This window comes from Sceloporus occidentalis, unplaced genomic scaffold (genome assembly GCF_023333645.1).
Source record: "Sceloporus occidentalis isolate IW3139 unplaced genomic scaffold, rSceOcc1.0.p SCAF_10, whole genome shotgun sequence".
NCBI lineage: Eukaryota > Metazoa > Chordata > Lepidosauria > Squamata > Phrynosomatidae > Sceloporus > Sceloporus occidentalis.
In genome coordinates, this window is record NW_028316990.1 from 32,495,180 (window position 1) to 32,513,959 (window position 18,780).

An 18,780-nucleotide genomic window follows, 5' to 3' on the forward strand; every position below is an offset into this window, starting at 1 on the left:
ACACACAGCATGAAGGATAATATATTGGAACTGAATCCAATAATACGGAGACTTTGCAGATTGGTTATTCCCAAGTCTGGGAACTGGTTAATGGCTGCACAAGATACAGAAGAATTCCTCCTGAATGAAAAGGTGCATAGCTTAGGAGCACTTGTGGTCCCTTTCCTGTCGCTGAAAGCAGGCAGTTTCAAGGGCCTGGAGCATCAGCTTTGTTTGGCCTGTTAGGACCTTCTAGGTATGGCCTTTCTTGACCAGGGATACACTGGCTACAATAGTCCATGTACTGATAAGTTCCCAATTAAACTTCTACAATGCACTCCAACAAAGGGCTGCCCTTGAAGGCAAAACAGATTGCAGCTAATGCAATATGCAGCAACTGAATTACTAATAAGGACGCACTATAGAAACAGCCATTTTGAAGGAAGTGCATGGGCTGCCAATATGCATCTAATCTGAATTTAAAACACTAGTCATGCCATTTAAAGTCTTAAACAGCCTGGGGGGGCTTTGACACTTGCAGGAGTGCCTCTCTTTATATTGGATAATGTTGGAAAGATTCCCTTTTGTGTCCCCCAATGGGTGCAATGCAGTACACTGTCTTGCATGCTGCCTAAAAGGGGCTTCTCCCATTGTGATGTCCCAGTTATGGAATGGACACCTCCTGGAGGCCTGGTGAGTTTAAACCGTGTAAAATCTGTTTTAAAACCCCTCTCCCAACCTCACTTTCTTTTGGAAATAATCCAATATAAACTTCAGATGCTCACAAGCCCCTAAACACTGAATGTTAATTAGAAAACTAAATCAGAGGGACACAGAGTGAGTGAAAGAACTGGCCTGCTACAGCCGTTTTCTCCAATCTAGTGACATCCAGATATACTGGATTATAACTGCCATAGTAACATAAATAGCATAGGTCTGGGAAAGTAGGCTTACAACATCCTGGAGAGGGGAATGGCTGGCTAGAACTACAACCAGGGGTCCTAGGAATGCTGTAGATGTTGCTTGTCTTTTCCAGCCTCACAAAGCATGCTAGGGTTGCTCCCATTCAATCTCCATAGGCCAACTCATACTGTGCAGCTGCACATAACACTGTGCAAAGAAATTAAGCTTTTGCATCCATAAGAGCTGAGTTTTGTGATATGAATTATGCAGGTCAAGCATATTGTCAGCAGTCTACTGGATGTGATAAGAAACTATAGCCAATAGAGGAGCCATCATGGACATTAAAGCTATTCTGTATATTTTCCCACCTCTGGAAGTAATTTTCAATAAGCACTGTTCATATATATTCAGGCACAGAAACCTCTTTGTTTAGAAGCCAGAAATCTAGAGGAGGCCAGGTATTGCAACACCCACTAAATGTCCTAATGGAACAGCAGACTCACGACGTTTCCTCAGCCGGTCTGATAGGCCTGCTGCAGAATTTTATCAGCTATGCCAATAAGTCATAACTCAGAGGCAAACTTAAAGGTGGTTTGCAAATTGGAAACTAGCCTCAAGGGATGTTCTCTGCCAAAGTAAGAGACTAGTAGCCTCACACAAGAGAGAAACAATATGGAGGTTTCTTTTGTGTTGCTAATGGACTTCAAATTTTATTTCCTGGAGTTTACTCTCCAGTTTTCCAGAGCCTGCTTGGCTAAGGAAGAGTAATGGCCTGTCTACATGGCCATCCCTGTGTGCCATATTAACAGTAAACAGCTATAACAACATCTTGATAAGTTACAGCCATATGACTCCGATATCATTTTTCTTTCTCTTCCCAGTTTGACTTTTAATATTTTTCCTGATGAAGAAGCCAGTTGAGCTTCAAAAGTTTGCATCATGTATTTTGTGCATTTTGGTTGGCCGATAAAGGTATCACTTTTTATGGATTTTGAATGTCAACCATTAATATCAGTTTATTCATGGCTAAGACTGACAAAAGAAAGGAAAAGAAATTTGGGCCACAGAAGGGGCAGCCAGAGAGGAGAGAGATTTCTGCAGGTTTCTTTTCATTACTTTCTTTTATCTTCAGGCCTTACTTCCATGGTATTCTCCCATCCAAGATGTTATGTAGAGCTCCCAGACATTCTCCCTTCTAACACAAACCAGACATAGACCTGATTAACTCCAACAAAACTGCTTCATCATGTGGTTTAAACACCCTTCCCCTGGGACCATGAATCCGCCAGTTATGGATTGCCAGGAACCAGTATCAAAACTCCAATGAAGCGAAAAACCCCAGAGTGGAAACAGACTCACTTTTCCAGGCAATCCATTTGCTTTGGAAAATGGGTTTTCTGCCAATTTCGCAGGCTTTGCTTGGCAAGTGGAATCATTGCATATCTGTCCATTTTGTTTAGGGGCATCATTTAGACTAATGGAAAGGACGACTGTGATATTTTTGGATGGCTCATGCTGCGATACCTCCTTTTCAGCGTTGTGAAAGGACGGACAGGAGTTCTCCAATGTAGCGGCTGCATTTTCAATTAAAATGCCATTGAAAGATTTGGAGTGGCCATTCTCCTTTACCAGTCCTTTTAATTCCTCATCAGAATCTTCTGAAGATTCAGCCCCATAAGGGACCAACATACTTGGGCTGAGTTTGGACTTGCCATTCACTACCAGCTTGGAACAGGATTCACTGGGAGCTGTCTGTTTGGGGACTTGGTTAGCAGCCAATACTGTTGATGCACTTGAGGTAGATTGCACTGCAGAAGGATTGGAAATGGTTGAGGACGGGGCTGGTTTGTTGAGGTTATCCAAGGTACAGCTGGCATGAGAGACACTTTGGCGACCAGGCAGCTTGTTATTGTGAATACTGATGGTTATTTTTTGCTTTTTAGAAGGGTCAGGCATTGTAGCAGTGGCAGGCCTGTTCATTGTCCAGTTTGGGATGGATGTGGCAGGTGGAGCAGAAGATGGCCTGGTCAGGGTGGCATTGCTAGCAATTGCAGCGGAACTGCTGGCAGTCTCTTTTAGAGATCCAGTTCCATTCAAATGATTTGAATTCTGAAATAATAAGAGGGAAACCGTTAAGAAAATGAGCCAGCTAAAATTTGAAAGCATCTGACAATTTTGTAGTTAATTCTCTCCTATCTTCTCTCATATTTATACTGGCTCCATTCAGAAGCACTGCTGACCAGTTAAGCTTTCTCAACCATGGTTTGTCATACTTTCTGGATTGGTAAATCAGAATTGGATGTGGTGTCTGAACTGATGAATCATTAGTACAACCACAGTGTCTCATCCAGAGGATTCTGCATGGTGGTGAGATGCATTCATAAGATCATAACTTGGTTTGGATTCCAAATCCATGGCTACAGAATGAACCATGGTTTCCTACTGTGTCTAAACTAAGCCACTCTGATTCAAGGGAACCACACTTTCCGAATTTAGAGCCAGTCAACACCATAGCTCTGTTTCAACCTATAAGGGCTGCAATGATCTCTTGATGCCATATATCATAAAAATGGAACCACAAGTTACTCCAATCTTATGTACACCATGCTAGAGTAATGGCATTGCAGAATGTAGCTGCCATATGGGAAGCGTTTGCTGTGGAGTAGCGAGCGGCAAACAGTTGCCACTGATTAACAGGGAAGCAGGTAGTCTTACTGGCTCTGAAGACACCTTGCTCCTTCTCCCATATTCCTGTCCTGAGATGGTTCAACAACATTTGGGTGTACAGTCAGTCGGTCCTCCATAATTGTGGCTTTGACTTTTGTGGATTTGAATATTCACAGATTTGATTAATATGTTCTCTGTAAGGAATCTCTAGGTCCTCCAGTGCAACTCTGCCACAAGCTGACCGTAGAGTACACTGCAGGACCTAGACAAAACACTTCTCTAGCATGAGGACCTACAATTTCTGCTGGATCTTGACCTCCAATTGCACTGGAGGACCTAGAGATTCCTAGAGGTTTTTAAAAAGCTGTTTTTTATTTGCAATTTTTCCACTTTCATGGGGGTCCAACCAAATGTGGAGGGACCACTGTAAATACAATCAGAACTCCATAAATTAAAGGAAGGTTGGAGAACTGCTTCTAATGATTTGATACAGCAGATGTTTCCATTACAGACAGATGGATATACAACAGATTTATCATCTGCAAATCCACGTTTTGCTTCTTTAAGAACAAAATTCTATATTAATTTTCCGTATGTCCTAAATGAATGGTAAGGGGAGGTAGGAATTACAATAACGTTATTTTAGAAGCTGAAGCTTTCAAAAACACCTGGTATCTTACAAGCTTACTTTATGTCAGTCTTCAGAAGAGAGAATTACCTTAATCATGTGGGGAGGGAGCTGTGGTCCAATAAATCCTGAGGCAGTCTGTTTATTATTGACTACCCGCTGATTAATGACCGGCCGGGGAGAAGATTGCCCTGGAGTGTGAGCAGAATGAATGTGTTCACCGCCATTTTTCATGTCATGGGACCTAAAGGAATAAATAAAAAGACACATTGATTCACATTTGTTAACTGAGCTTGTTGACTGAGCTTTTTGCACAATTTTGTATTGTCCATGATTCATTTTTGTTTCCTAGGGTGGTATATTTAATGTGTCAAAGAGATCCTACCCTTTCTCCAATAAGTTGAGAAGTAGTATTTTCACCTTATAACCATGAGGATGCTAGGCTACTGGGGAGAGGGTCTGAGCCTGGGTTTCATCCACATCGAAACCCAACATTCTTGTAGCCCAGCACTCTATTACTGACTCTACTTTAATGCTACATAACCAACTGTTTTGTTGTACAGTGGTGAAAAGCAAAAGAGAAAAAGAATATGGCTGTAATACATGGTTAAAAATTGTTTCACTTTTCAGATTCAGTTAGTAGTAGGTTACTAGAGATGTGATGTGGGATAGTAAAAACAAGACAGTTTCATGGCACCTTAAAAGGCTAAGAAATTTGATTTGGAATCAGCTTTAAACTCCAACCTACTCAATCACTTGTAGCATCCACAAAGATTGCCATAAAGAATATGCCAAATAAAACTTCCTCCAAGACTTTTTGCTGTTTTTGTTGCAACAGCCTTCTCCTCACTCCCTGAAATTAAAAGGCAAGTGTATCAAGAAAGAAAGGAAATAAACTGTAAGTGTATTTGACATTACCTGATATAAAAAAGTACATACGCCTGCTGATTCAATACCGTTCTGATGTCACTGTTTGAGACTGTGGAATCATTCATCTGATACCACTGCCCATTGCTGGCCTATAAAAGAAAAAAGAAATTATGTATAATATAAATTCTTATTCCTTATGAATAAGGCATGTTATGCCCTGCTATAAGTTACAGAAAGCTAGAGAACCAAAATGCTGTGTAAGAACTAAAGTAGGGAACCTCCACTCAGCAACCTTGGGCCAGTGTCTTGTTATTACTGACATTGGTTACAGAATTGTAATGTTCTAATAATTATTCAGGTGAATGGTAACAGCTGAATTCAAGGGTTTTTTTTGGACTTAGCAAATTCCAGATCTGGAGTAGGAATCATGCAGCTCTCCAGATGCTGTTGCAATGCAACTATTATCAGTCCTAGTCAGCATAAAATATGAGGAATGCTGTGAGTGGCAGACCAACATAATCTGATGGACTGCATGATTCCCACCCCACACATTCCAATCTAACTATTCACTTGGGGTTTGGGACTAAAATTGTCTTAGTGAAAAAGGTATATGGGGAGCTCAACAAAGAGAATGCATATACGCTAGTTTAGTTGGACCTCCTAGCTACTATTTTTATCACTGAATGATAAAATTTCTTAAGCACTCTTTTGATAGAGGATAAGAGACATTGTTGTGTGATGGGTACTAACTGGAGAGCAGATAAAGCCCCCCTTATTTAGTTTGACCCACAATGTCCCCACATGATTTTATTTCTCTCCTGTTTAACATCCATATTGGATTGCAGGTGGGGGAAATTTTATCCAGAGTTTTGGAATGGTATACATTCCAAAATTGCTATACACAGGACACACAGCTCTACTTCTCTTTTCTGCAACAAGCCAAAGAATCGCTGGAAGACTGTGTTACAACTGAAAGCACCCTTTCCCAACTGTATCTCAAGGTGACCATAGGAGGTAAATAAGCCCTCCAAAATGTGTACAAAGATTTCAGAGAAAATATACAGATACAGGTGTATACTGGGGGATGGGATGCTTATTAATGAAGAGCTACAGTCCATACTATCTACATATTTCTCAAATTAGTCAAACAGGACATAAACTGTGGAATTTGCTACTGGAAGAACCTGGATGGTTTTTAAAGCAGATTAGACAAACTGACAGAAGACAAGGCTATCAACAGCTACTAACCATGATAGCTATATGTTGTTTCCATTGTCAGAATGGAAATACAAGTGATCAGGTGTTACTAGAGTTATATCCTACTTGTTGGGTTCCCATTGGGGTGTCTGGCTGCTCGGTATAGGAAGAAAATGCTGGAGAAGATAGTTGGCTGTTGGTTTCTTACGCTGTTACACTATTCCATCTCACAAAGATTGCAGATGCCATGCAGGGAAAGCTTCTAAAGATTCCAGAACCCAAAAAGATCCTGATGCATCAACCTGTGTCTCTGCTATTAATTCCTGGCCTTCTGACTATCTTCTCTCCAAATAACTCAGTTTTAAATCCCTGCACCCTTCCAAACTGCATCTATAAGTCCTTCTAGGGGCAACATCACGTAAAGAATTTCTGAGTTGTGAAATTCTGCTACTGGACTTTAAACGAATTGCGGGATAAAGAAGAATGTTTGGACATCTAAAACAGTGATGCGGAAACCCACTAAAGAACAGGTGACACCTTTCCTTTCCCCTCCTGCATTCTGGTCAAAATTTCATATCAATCCAACATGCTTAGAATTCTAAACACAGTGACAAGAAAATGAGAACCGTAAACATCAAGTGTGTTTATGATCGCTAGAAAGAAAATATCTTGATTTATATTGAAGAAAGGCTTGCTAGACATGAACAAGATAAACTGCCCTCTAGTGGAAGAAAAAAATGAAAGTACCACCACACAACAATATGAAGAAGTAGAAGTAAAAAGGTAAGATAAGGAGTATCTTGTTTAGTAGATCAGCAAGGAACTACTTTGAAAAGGAAGAGAGTGCCATGGGAAGAGAGACATTCTTTCAAATGTTTCTATTTTAGGGAGGCAGGAGCATACAGCACTTTGTTCCTTTGCTGCTTCCCCATGACAGGTTTACATTTGTGTGCCTTTTAGTTGTTTCCAACTTATGCCAACCGTAAGGTGAACCTATCTGGGTTGAGAGTATGTGACTTGCCCAAGATCACCCAGTGGGAATTGATCTCTGATGTCCAGTGTCACAGTCCAATGCTCAAACCACTTCACCATACTGGCTCTCAAGGTTTACTTTAGGGTCACCATAAGTCATAAATGACATAAAACCACAAAACAACAATCCTAAATATTATTTTCCTATTCAATCTCTGTACCATTTTCCTTTGCAAACGTATCTCTTAGACCACAAACCATCATTATAAAATTTAATAAGCCTTAAGTGCTTCATCAGAAAGGCGGCATATAGAAAATATTAGACAAATGAGTGGGGAGAGAACAAAAAGGATATTTACTTTAATGTAACAGTAGTAATGTCCTGCATGGCAGCTGAAACCAGTGTGGACCAGAACTGCATACAACGCATAGATAATTGGCTCTCCATTTGGCAGGGACATATATGGTCGGATATCCAAATACTCTGGATATTTTACCTCCTAAAGAGAAAAGAAAAAGACTTGCATATTTTTGAAACACTCCTGTGGAAAAAACAATCCAGTGACCATTTATTTAAAAATTCAATGATCCAATGCACATAAAAAGGACAGGCATTACAGAAAACAAAAACAAATTAATTTAAAACAACAACAACAAAAGCACTGGAAGATCAAAGACCGAGAAGCCTTATTCTCGGCTTAACTGCCCAAAGAAAATAGATGGGGGCAAGGTGAGTACTGTACAAGTAACACATGAACACTTGCTCATAGAGCAGGTGAACAGTTTGAAACAACATGAAAGAAGTGTGAAAGAAGACACGGGTATCAGTGTTTTCATACTATTCATTCTCAAATTTGATTTCAGCATGCTGATTTTAACATGCTTTAATATTCATATGTAGCACTAGAAAATCTAATTGAGGTACAACTGTAGCACACTGTTACCTTTGTAATTTTGCCACCACTGAAATTTGCAAACCGCTTCAGGGACAAGGTGAGGACATTTGAGGCCCGATGTACTGTAAACCGCTTTGATGCCGGAACCATTTTTTTACACCTAAAACAGATGCAGAGAACAACTTATTCAGCTTCCAGGACTATATTCTTTTGCATTTACTTTTCTTCCTAGAGTTCACACAGTGACCTCTCATTCTGGAATTGATATGAATGCAAGCTGTCATAAATAAATGGTATCAGTTCAAAATAGGTGATTCTAAGAGGTTAGCGCTATGGAGCAAAGAGAAAACAACTATTTTCTCAACTCACCCCTGTGCCTCATAATGTCCCATTCAATTTTGGATTTATTTTATTATAGATATGTAAGATTTTTTTTTAAATGGCTTGGTTTTATGACATACAAGACAAAGAGGCACTTCTTACATCATATATCACAAAATAATCATCAATAACAAATTTTATTTCTGTATTATATGCAAGCCACATTCTTTTGAGAGCCACATAAGACATATAAACCCATTCAATCTTTTAATACAGATGCAAAGTAATTTTCTTCTTACTTGCTACATTTATAGGCATTTTCACCATCAAGCTGTTCTGGCTTGACAAACTGCTCCAAAGCTTTATTAACACTTTGAGCTGACTAAAATAAAAGGAAAAGAAAACTGAAGTGAGTTTCACAACAAGTACATAAAGAAGAATATTCACATTAGCAAGTACTAGGATCTCCATAATGTATTATGCATGGAGATCCCTTCCAAATAGCAAGTGTTTCAAATCATTTAATGAGGATTTCCAAATAAGAACCGAAAACATTCCACCTGTATCAAGCCACAAGTATTGCAAACCCATATTGATAGCTTTAAAGCAGGGGTGTGCATCTTGTGGCCTTCCACATGTTGTTGAACTTCAACATCCATTAACTCTAGTCCAAATAGCCAATGGTGAGAGCTGATGGCGGTTGCAGTCCTGCAACGTCTGGAGTGTCACATCTCTGTTACCCATCCGTTTTAAATGGAGGCATAGCATTTTGTTTTTGGAGGATACATGCCGCCTGAAACAGTGAAGAATCCAGTGGCACTTTTAAGTCCAACACATTTACTATAACATGAGCCTCTGTGGACTACCAAGAAAGCTCATGCTGTAATAATTCTGTTTTTTAATGAAAGAGCCATTGCACGATGTTTTATCTGCAACAGATGAACACAACTATCCCTTTGGAAATCACCTGAATGAAAGCATTTCTTCATAGAAAGCATAATTAAATGTATGGAATTCACTGTCACAAGATGTGGTGACACCCGTTAGGTTAGACGGAATTAGACAAATTCATGCAGGATTGGTCTGTCTGTGGCTATTGATCATGCTCATGATCTGGCAGCATTTCCATATTCTGGATTGGAAAATAAAATGCATGGTAATATTTGTTTCAATGAAGAATTGTGTATAAATCTCACCCTCCCTCCAAATCACTGTACTGTGGAAGAGTAGCTAAATAAAACCGCCCAAAATTAATGTACCTTTATCTCTAGTGTAATATCCAAATACGGATCATATGTATCTGAAACTCCTTTGCAGTTCATGCATTTTACTGAAATTGAAAGAAAAATATATGTAAGTGAAGCATAGTGTAAAGATATCAAGATAAACTTGAAGCTCCCTAGTAAATGTCAAAAATAGAGAAATTGTGGTTATTTTGGAAAGTACCTCTAGATCTCAGATATCCTCCAAATATTTGGTGAATGAATGTGGTGGCCTGAGTATGTCTGTCCAATCTGAAAAATGGTAAAAATAAGTAGATTACAGAGAAGCCAAAATATACTTCAAATCATCACAGAGGAACCAACAGCTGGAGGGACAGGAATAAAGAACATTATTCTGTTTACAACTTACTTGTTGCTACCATTCAAACATGCTTTCTGCATAGCATCAACAGTGTACCGTAGGAATTCATGTGCATCTTCCTGATTGCCGAAACGGAAATGTTTTGCTATTCCTAAGAAGCAAAAAAAGACCAAAATTGTTAACCTACTTTCAAAAAACAAATCAAGGGTAGGGAATCTCTTTCAGCCTAAGGGCCAGATTCAATTTCAGCTAAGTTCTTGAGGTATGGCCGAAGGCAAAATGGTGGGATCAGAAATACCAGCGTATTTTAGCTGGCAGCAAACAAGAGGCATTTTAATCTTTTAAAATGTGAGGGGAAACACCTATAAAAGCTAGGAAGGCAAACAGTGATTTAGCTGGAAAGGGGACACATTCACCCAGGGAACCTCTGAGGGCCAGATTGGGATCCAAGAAAGTCTGGATTTGGCCCCAGAGTCTGAATTACTCAACCTACATATAGATCAAATCTATGTAGCTTATTACTTCCTATACTGGATTCAGACAACCAACCATCCAAGGTGCCCCTATGGGCATATCATAGCTTCTGTTTTTCTTGCCTGCTAGGAACTACCAAACAAGGAAGGGCCAAATACAGACCTTGTAGGCTAGATTTGGCTTGATGGCTGGCATGTTATGTGGGCCCAATTTGGAACAAACCATACTGCATGCACTACATATTGAGGTTGATTAATAGGCTTACGTCTAAGATCATTTATGACAGGCATTGGCTTGATGACGGTGCCAGAATTCGAAAGGGCCTGGGTGATGTGACCCTGCATGGTGCACATCATGCAAAATCCTTGCTCATGACCTGGGGAGAAAAAGACAAATTAATTCATTCCATGTTGTAAGGTGCATTCTCACTAAGAAGACCAATGCTTTTTGTCCTACCAATATCAATCATTCTGTCAAACATTTTATTGCATTAGAATTCAAAAATATAGCAGCTGTGTTAATCTGTTTTAGCAAAGAGGCATAAAAGAATCCAGTAGCATCTTTCAAACTAAGTGGGAAGAAAAGGCAGCTTTCAGAGATGTCCATATTCCATGCATAGTCTATAATCCGTGCATCTGATGAAGTGGACTGTGCTCACAAAAATTTATGCTGGAAATTTATTGTCTCCAATTACTTTCAAAGGTGCTACTGGATTTCTTTATGCGTTTTTATTTTACTGCATTAAATACAGAATGTAGGGAGAGCCAGCCTGATGTAATGGTTTGAGTGTTGGACTACAACTCTGGAGACCAGGGCTCAAAACTCCATGCAACCATGGAAATCCCCCGGGGGATCTTGGACAAGTCATATTCTTTCAGCCTCAGAAGAAGGCAAAGTTAAACCTCCTCTGAACAAATCTTGCTAAGAAAACCCCATAATAGGTTTGGATCTGGTCGCCAAATGTCAGAAACTACTTGAAGGCACACAACAGCAAACATAATCTTGCAATTGTGTCAAGGGATGGAAACAAGGGGGTCATTCAACAGGGACCACATTACCTCCAAAACAAGGAACCACCTCGATTGTCATCCTTACTTTCAAAACTCTTAGCAAAACAAAGCTAATCTTTATGCTATATATAGACAAATCTATATTCAAAATATAGCACCACCATCCCACCATACCATCACTCAGCAGCACTATGATGCTTTCATTCATGTATATATGCATTATTTATTATATATGTAGCACATAACAATTTGTTATTTATATGCCACTCAGAAGAGTTTCGGCTAAACTCCTTGTAAAAGACTATGGCCTGTTACAGACCGCCAAAATAAAGCTGCTTCGGGTCTCTTTGGAGGTATGCTGTTTAAATTACGCATGGGTCCTAAGAGTCCAGAGGTCACGCCAAAGCCACACTCCGTTCCTAAGCACTGGAGTGCAGCTTTGGTGCAGCTTCTGGATTCTTAGGATGCAAGCATCATTTCAACAGCATGCCTCCAAAGAGACCCGAAGCAGCTTTATTTTGGCAGTCTGTAACAGGCCTATATTCTTTAGAGGGAAAAAGTCCTCACCTTTAATAAAAACTAACTGTCTGATGATGGTACACACTGTATATTACTGGGCTTTACTGGACGGTGAATGTATGTTTTTGAGAAGGAACTACGTAAAGGAAATTTTTGATAGTTTCTTTAAAAATGAACATAAGAAATAAAGTTTCTCAAATCAGCCTATCCAGTGATTTTTCTTTCTCCTAATCTTAATGGATTAGTTTTTCTAAAACAATAAATTAGGCCATCACACTCTTCTTTGGGGGGAAATGCTGCACTGATTGACAGAACAAAGAGTGAAAGAACACTACCTGCAATAACAGAGCAATGCACTACTTTAAAACAGAACATGTCAAATTTGTAATCTTCTAGCAAAACGTTGGCCACTAACGTAATACTAAAAGAAGGTTAGTATTCCTAACATGTTGAATAGGAAGATGCCATTTTATGCAACTAGTCTATTCACCTTTGCCTGCATACCTGGAGAAAACAGATCATTCCCACCTCAACCAACAGGCAAATAATAAACTGAACCTGCCTGCTTCCTTATACCATGTGCAGCACTGACACAAGAGCTTTAAAGCTGGAACTGGCAGCAGTCATAACTTCACAGGTCCCTGATGGGGCAAACACCGTATATAACATTATACTGATTGCATATGGAATTGTTCTCTTATAACACAGAGAAAGAGACTGAGAAAGACCACATGTATATAGCAAAGACTGGCATGCATGTATGTGACTTAGTGGGCATGAGAAAGAAAGAACACTTGTACAAGTAATAAGGCCAGCAAGTGTTCTGCTACTGCATTGGAAATTCAGTACAGCACTAAGGCATCTGCATGAAATAGGTATATGCCTTTCTGTTTTAGGTAGTTTCAAAATACTAGCTTGAACTAACTTTGAAGACTTTCTTTTCTCAGCTTTAACTTCAGCCTTCCCCAACCTGGTGGCTGCCAAATATTGGATTACAACTCCCATTATTGCCAGCCAGCAACATATCTGGGTGATGCCAAGCAGGGGAAGTCTTCTGTTTCACATTTTCAAGGGAAAAAAATGTAACAAATGTTAAAATATACTCACAGGTTTTTGAGTGTTCATGAGAAAGCATATAGTTGGCGAGAGGAGGGGTGTAGGTCAGACACTGCAAAGCAGAGTTCAGGAAGCACGTATTGCCCAGGTTTTGGAGACCAGCTCCAACTCTGTGCATTTTTTGCCATTTTAAGCTGATCTTCTCTGCTGGAAAAAGGACTTTCTGGGGTGCTGCAATGCCATCACCGCTAGCTGCCAAAGAACAAAGATAGGTTTTGAAAATACTGAAGTAATTAAGAGAATGACAAGAATAATGACTCAAAGACACCTTTTAAAAATTGTAACAAAATAGTTTTGTTTCCTTTTTTAAAATAAAAAGCTGAGTAAACCTTTGGCTGAAAGATGGCCTGAACAACATTATGGCTGGAATCCTATCGGTGACATCCACGCATGGAATTTGGGAGGATGTCAATGTGGTTTTTGGTTTGTTTTTTTAAGGTTACACAAGGAGTCATTCAGTATATGGTTGTTTATTTAACAGTGTCGGGAGGAGGACACGATTAGATAACAGGGATTCTGGTTTCAGTTCTACAGCTGGGAAGATAAATGAGGTTGCTCTTCAGATCTCCAGCAAGTGTTGGAGATCTAGAGGAGCGACTTGATTTCTCTTTCTCCAGCTGTACCCAGGCACTGGCTGGTCAACTCACTCCAGGTAGTAAACAGCCATGGCAACACCTCCAGAGCTGAAAGCTACCAGTGAGAGAGGTTTTTTTTGTTTAAGCAGAACATTAGGCTCCTCTTGCCAAAAAGGCACACAACAACAACAACAGAACGCCATACTAATGTGAGTGTCTTCTTCACCCGCACAACTCTTACGAAAAACAGCAGTTATGCTTACACAGATCTTTCTGGGCTGAAGGCTTAGATTTATCGGGTACAGAGGAGTTTGAATACACAGCAGCTCCTGGCACCGGTCCCAAAGAGATTTTGTGTTTTGGAGCTTCCAAAGAAGAAGACAGAGCACCCCATCCTGCAGAGCCTGAGTCCATATCTCCGGAAGCTGGTGCCACGGAGCTGAAAGGCTGCTTCTCAGAAGCCGAAGGCTTTGAGGACTCAGATGTCTTGTCAACTATGGTCATTGTTCATCTCTATGAAACAAAAAAGAGAATGAGGGGAAGAAACATCTCTTTGATAAACAGTAGGAAGAGAGGAGAAGTCACCTTCAAGACTAGGATGATACACAATGGTCCTTTTCCTATTCAAAGGAAAAGGGAACCACTTCAATGAAAGAAATGGAACAGTGTTTGCACCACATGTTTTCCAGTGCTTTGTCTAAAGTAAGGTTCCTAACAGTTGCTAAGCAGGGACAGGCTTTCTTTATTTTTCAATAGCCAAACATGATGACACTTCCCAGTCAAACACACACACACACAGTTGCTATGACCTTACTCCTTCTAAAATCTTATCCCTCTTTTTGGAATGATATAAAACATGATGGCTTGGATGCACCTCACTCTAGTCAAATCCCGATTTTGCCATTTAATATAAGGGATGTGATTTTACTATGTCATTATATATAATGGGACTTGGGCATCCATAAATGTTGGTATCTACAGAGGGTTATGAAACCAAACTCCAGAGGATACCAAAGGCACAGTGTATTACCTCCAGTATCAGAAGTCTCTGGTCAGATGCAGGAGAGTTTTTCTTATGTTTAAGAACATTCAACAACCTTCTCTAGCCATTAGAGTGCAAGCTCTCCTATATTACATATATTACAAGGATTCAGCACCCAGCAGACTGAATTTATGAATGCTACAAGTAAAAACTACAGTTTTCACGAATATCAGTCTTGTTTTTAATAAATCTGGTTAATGAGACGATAACTTTTTCCTTGCAGTGATATCTTCCTCTTTTCTGCTTGGCTGATCTACTCAGCTTCAACAATAAAGCATAAAGAACTCTTGTTTTTGTTTTTAAAAATGGCAAGTAAACTTTGTGCTGGACATTGTAAAGGCCCACAACACCTTAAAAATTAATTTCAGTTGACCTTTCAGCAGTGTGTATGAATATGCCACACACAAACACACCAGACAAGAGCTGTCTTAATACTCGAAAGATGCATCCAGATCAGCATGTTTCAGTTTTGCTGCTCACTTATCCGGGAAAGAAATTTTACTATTTTCTATGTAAAATTAAAACTTTCGATGCACACTTCCATATACAGGGAATCAGTATAATTATATCAACTTTCCTGGCCAAAATTAAATTTAATTCAGTTGATCAGAAAGAGCTGAGGGTAAGAAGCTTGAGCTCAGAGAGTAAAATACCAGGCTTACTTGGGAATAAAACAAATTACCCAATGAAATGAATAAGGTACCTGCAAGAAAGCAAGTACATATTTGAGGTCCACCTCAAATCTGTATATTTTATTCTTTCATCCCCAACCACAGCAATGCGTTGTACATGGAAACACTGGAAAGTGTAGCACAGACGTAGGGGTCATGCAGCCCACCAGGCGCTGGAAGATGCCATATTTATGACTTTCCCTGTTCCAATTGAAATCAACATGAAAATGGGGGATGGACAGACAGCTGCCATATCACAGCACATCCTTACTGGTGGGGGAAAATGCTGTACTAATCGTGTTGCCATCTTTGCACCATTCCCTTTTCTGACTTAAAGAAGTTTAGACAGTGGCAGTAGTCCTGCTGCCCACAGAAACGTAGTACTATAGCAGATCAGTGTGCAACGCTTTTCGTTTTAATGAGAAAAGGCTACTAGCCTTTAATGGTTTTCAGTGCAGACTGCGAGAAACAACAGAAGCAGAAGCAGAGGTGCCTTGCAGTTCAGCTACTGACAAGAGCATTCCAAAAGAGTGGCAAAGTGCAAGAGTGGGCTACATGCCTCCCAACATCTAACCATTGCAGATTATCCATGAGGTGGGGATGAAGGTGAATCCGGAAGGCAAGGAAATCCCAGACAAATGTGTCGAACCGCTGCAGGAAGTGCCACATCTTTTACTGTTGTAACGGTCTGTATTTGGACATCAGGAAAATATTAAGGTACTGTAACCTCTCAGCACTGAATGAACAAGGGCACTCTTAGCAATATCAGCACAATGTCCAGAGCATGGCTCATCCACAACATCTACGTCAAAGCAATCCGCACAGAGTAGATTAAATAAAGGGAATGTAACCAGCTTCAGTGTTCTCAGCTCTCCGAAGTCCTTGTTAAATCAAGTTTTCTGTTAGAATTATAGGGCTCAAATTACCATAATTGCCCAATACTGGAACTAAACCATCTCTGCCCTGACACTAAACATGCTTGAGCATTTACTCATTTCCTGCATGTGCCTGTTTGCACTTAATTTGAATAGTAATGCAAGCGGAGTATGTCTTAAACATAACTCTCTCCCCCTCATTAACCAGGAAAAGGTACAATGTGTAAAGGAGAGGGAAGGAGGGAGGCCGCTGCAGAGTCAAGAAGTCCTCCTTTTACAAAGAAACCAATTACACAATTACAGGGCAGAATTTCAACTGCAAATTTTCTAGCAAATTGGTTTATAGAAGAAGTAAAAAACAACAAACCCAGCAGCCAAAGTTCATTTAGACAACTGTAAACTCCAGTCCGGAAGGAGCCTGGAGCAAATCTAGTACATAAGAAAACAACTCTGAACTGTCAACTGCTCAGATAAGATTATCCAACAACAAACACAGATGAGAAACCAGACAAAAGAATAGGTTTAACAGAGCGGATCAGGGTGTGCCAAGGGATTTTTCATCTTTCCTCCTATACAAAATGAGGGTGCTTCGCCATTAGTACTTGTGAAACGTAACACTAAATCAGAGGTAAAGAGGAAAACTCCACAAAACCGAAGGAATGAAGAGAAATGCGACAGCATGCTAGCTGTATTTCATTATTAATGCAAGCACTCTCCTTTCAGAACATGTCAAACATGTTGCTAGCGTGATAAGAGAAGAAATATCTTGCCTCTTGTGGTAAGTGACGTGTGGTTATCAAGTTAATATATCATCCACTCTTTTTATAGGCTGTTTTATAATCCTTATGCAAGACCCATTCAAATAAATGGATGGCACGTAATTCATTTAAATGAATGAATGGCTACAGTCCAACATATATTTGCAAAATCAGTCAGAAGGGACTAAAAAAATCTGGTTAATTTATGAATTGTATTTATAACCCACCTATTTTCCAACTCAGAACACAATGCAACATTTATTATATTCATGCTGTCTTCCTGCTTTAGAGTACAAAGCTGTATTCTCCTTTGCCACCCATCTCCCATTTTATCCTTACAAAAAGTCTATAACCTCGATTAGATTGAGAGGTTATGACTAACCTAGTATCATACAAAAAGAGTGGTGTGTCTGAGTTGGGAGTTTCTTCAGTCCCTGAGTAAGTACACCAACCATTACTCAACAATGACATTTATATACAATGTTCTCACAGATTAAGTGGGAATACAGTAGACCTAGAATATGTAAGTAGTCTCCTACCCAGGTACTAACCAGAATTATCTAGCTAACCTATTACTTATGAAACAGAATAAAGTACAATGTAATCTGTTGTTATATGCCTTTAAGTCGTTTCCGACTTACGGTGACCCTAAAGGAACTTCTTGACAAGTTTTTTTCAGAGGGAGTTTGCCATTGCCATCCTCTGTGGCTGAGAGAGTGTGACTTGCCCAATGGGTTTCCATACCAAAGACAGGACAATGTAATCTACCCTACATCAAATACGACACGCCACAAGGAAAGAGTAGGAAACTAGATACCTACCTAGCTCTAGGCAACTTCAAGCAAGAGAGTCAAGCCACATGCATTACATGGGAAATATTATAAACATATAGGAACACACACATGCATTGATTAACCTATGAAAAAGCATGCTCCAGATCCAAACTATGGCAGTCACGGTCACGGTGGTGAGTTTATACTTCCACAATTTCTCATTTCCCACAACAAGAGTTCCTAATGACCCCTTCCTCAAAATTCCCCCCAAAGAGTAAGTGGTCTTAATGCAGAAGATTCAACCTTCAGTCACTGACAGCTCCAGTTAAAACAGGGTGGGTGATGCTTTGGATTATAACTCCCACAATGCATGGCTGTGCTGAGTGGGGCTGGGGGGAACTACAGGCCAAAATATCTGGAGGACCAAAAACTACACACACACACACACCTCCGACACACAGCTAGACCAGGGTTGGCAGTTGCAGAAGGACAGGAGGTGGCATTAGCTCTCCCAGTAGATCTTGGAAGGAGGCCCCCCACCTAGTAGCAGCTCCTAGGAACAATATGAATATTTTACCCACAAATACCCTCCATGGGACAAGCGGGCATTTTTATTACCCCCCCCCCCCTTCCTGGACCATATTAGGCCTTTTTTAACAACAGGAAGTGAGCAAAATTCTCTTCCTGATCACTTCCCTGTTTCAAAAAAGGACTCTTCTGGGCCTAAACTGACCCACAGTATGGTGAAAATGCCCTCTACAGATGCAGAAGGCATTGGGGGGCAAAAAGTGTATTTGAATGACAACTTGTTTTTGTATCCAAAAACATCTTGAGAGAGAGAGGTTTCTTGACCTTGTGTCAGAGAGCATAAAAAGAGAGCCCTAAAGGGCTGGAAGAAAAGAGAACACGCAAACATGAAAAACTGAAGGTCTATGGGGGGCCGCAGGAGG

The 18,780-nt window shown here is 40.1% G+C and overlaps 1 protein-coding gene across 3 annotated transcripts in view; it reads right to left on the minus strand.

The window, feature by feature from the left end:
• Nucleotides 1-18,780, minus strand: part of USP42 (ubiquitin specific peptidase 42) — a 32,770-nt gene that overhangs the window by 9,293 nt on the left and 4,697 nt on the right. For all 3 annotated transcript variants that reach the window (XM_089540186.1, XM_089540184.1, XM_089540185.1), the window contains exons 2-13: nt 13,975-14,224; nt 13,128-13,328; nt 10,757-10,867; nt 10,066-10,168; nt 9,880-9,947; nt 9,693-9,763; nt 8,733-8,815; nt 8,161-8,272; nt 7,576-7,716; nt 5,096-5,196; nt 4,268-4,421; nt 2,242-2,991 (exon numbers count right to left, since the gene is read on the minus strand). In XM_089540186.1, coding sequence (XP_089396312.1) covers nt 2,242-2,991; nt 4,268-4,421; nt 5,096-5,196; nt 7,576-7,716; nt 8,161-8,272; nt 8,733-8,815; nt 9,693-9,763; nt 9,880-9,947; nt 10,066-10,168; nt 10,757-10,867; nt 13,128-13,328; nt 13,975-14,215 — 2,136 coding nt within the window. In that variant the 5' untranslated portion in view covers nt 14,216-14,224. The remainder of the gene's footprint in view (nt 1-2,241; nt 2,992-4,267; nt 4,422-5,095; nt 5,197-7,575; nt 7,717-8,160; nt 8,273-8,732; nt 8,816-9,692; nt 9,764-9,879; nt 9,948-10,065; nt 10,169-10,756; nt 10,868-13,127; nt 13,329-13,974; nt 14,225-18,780) is intronic.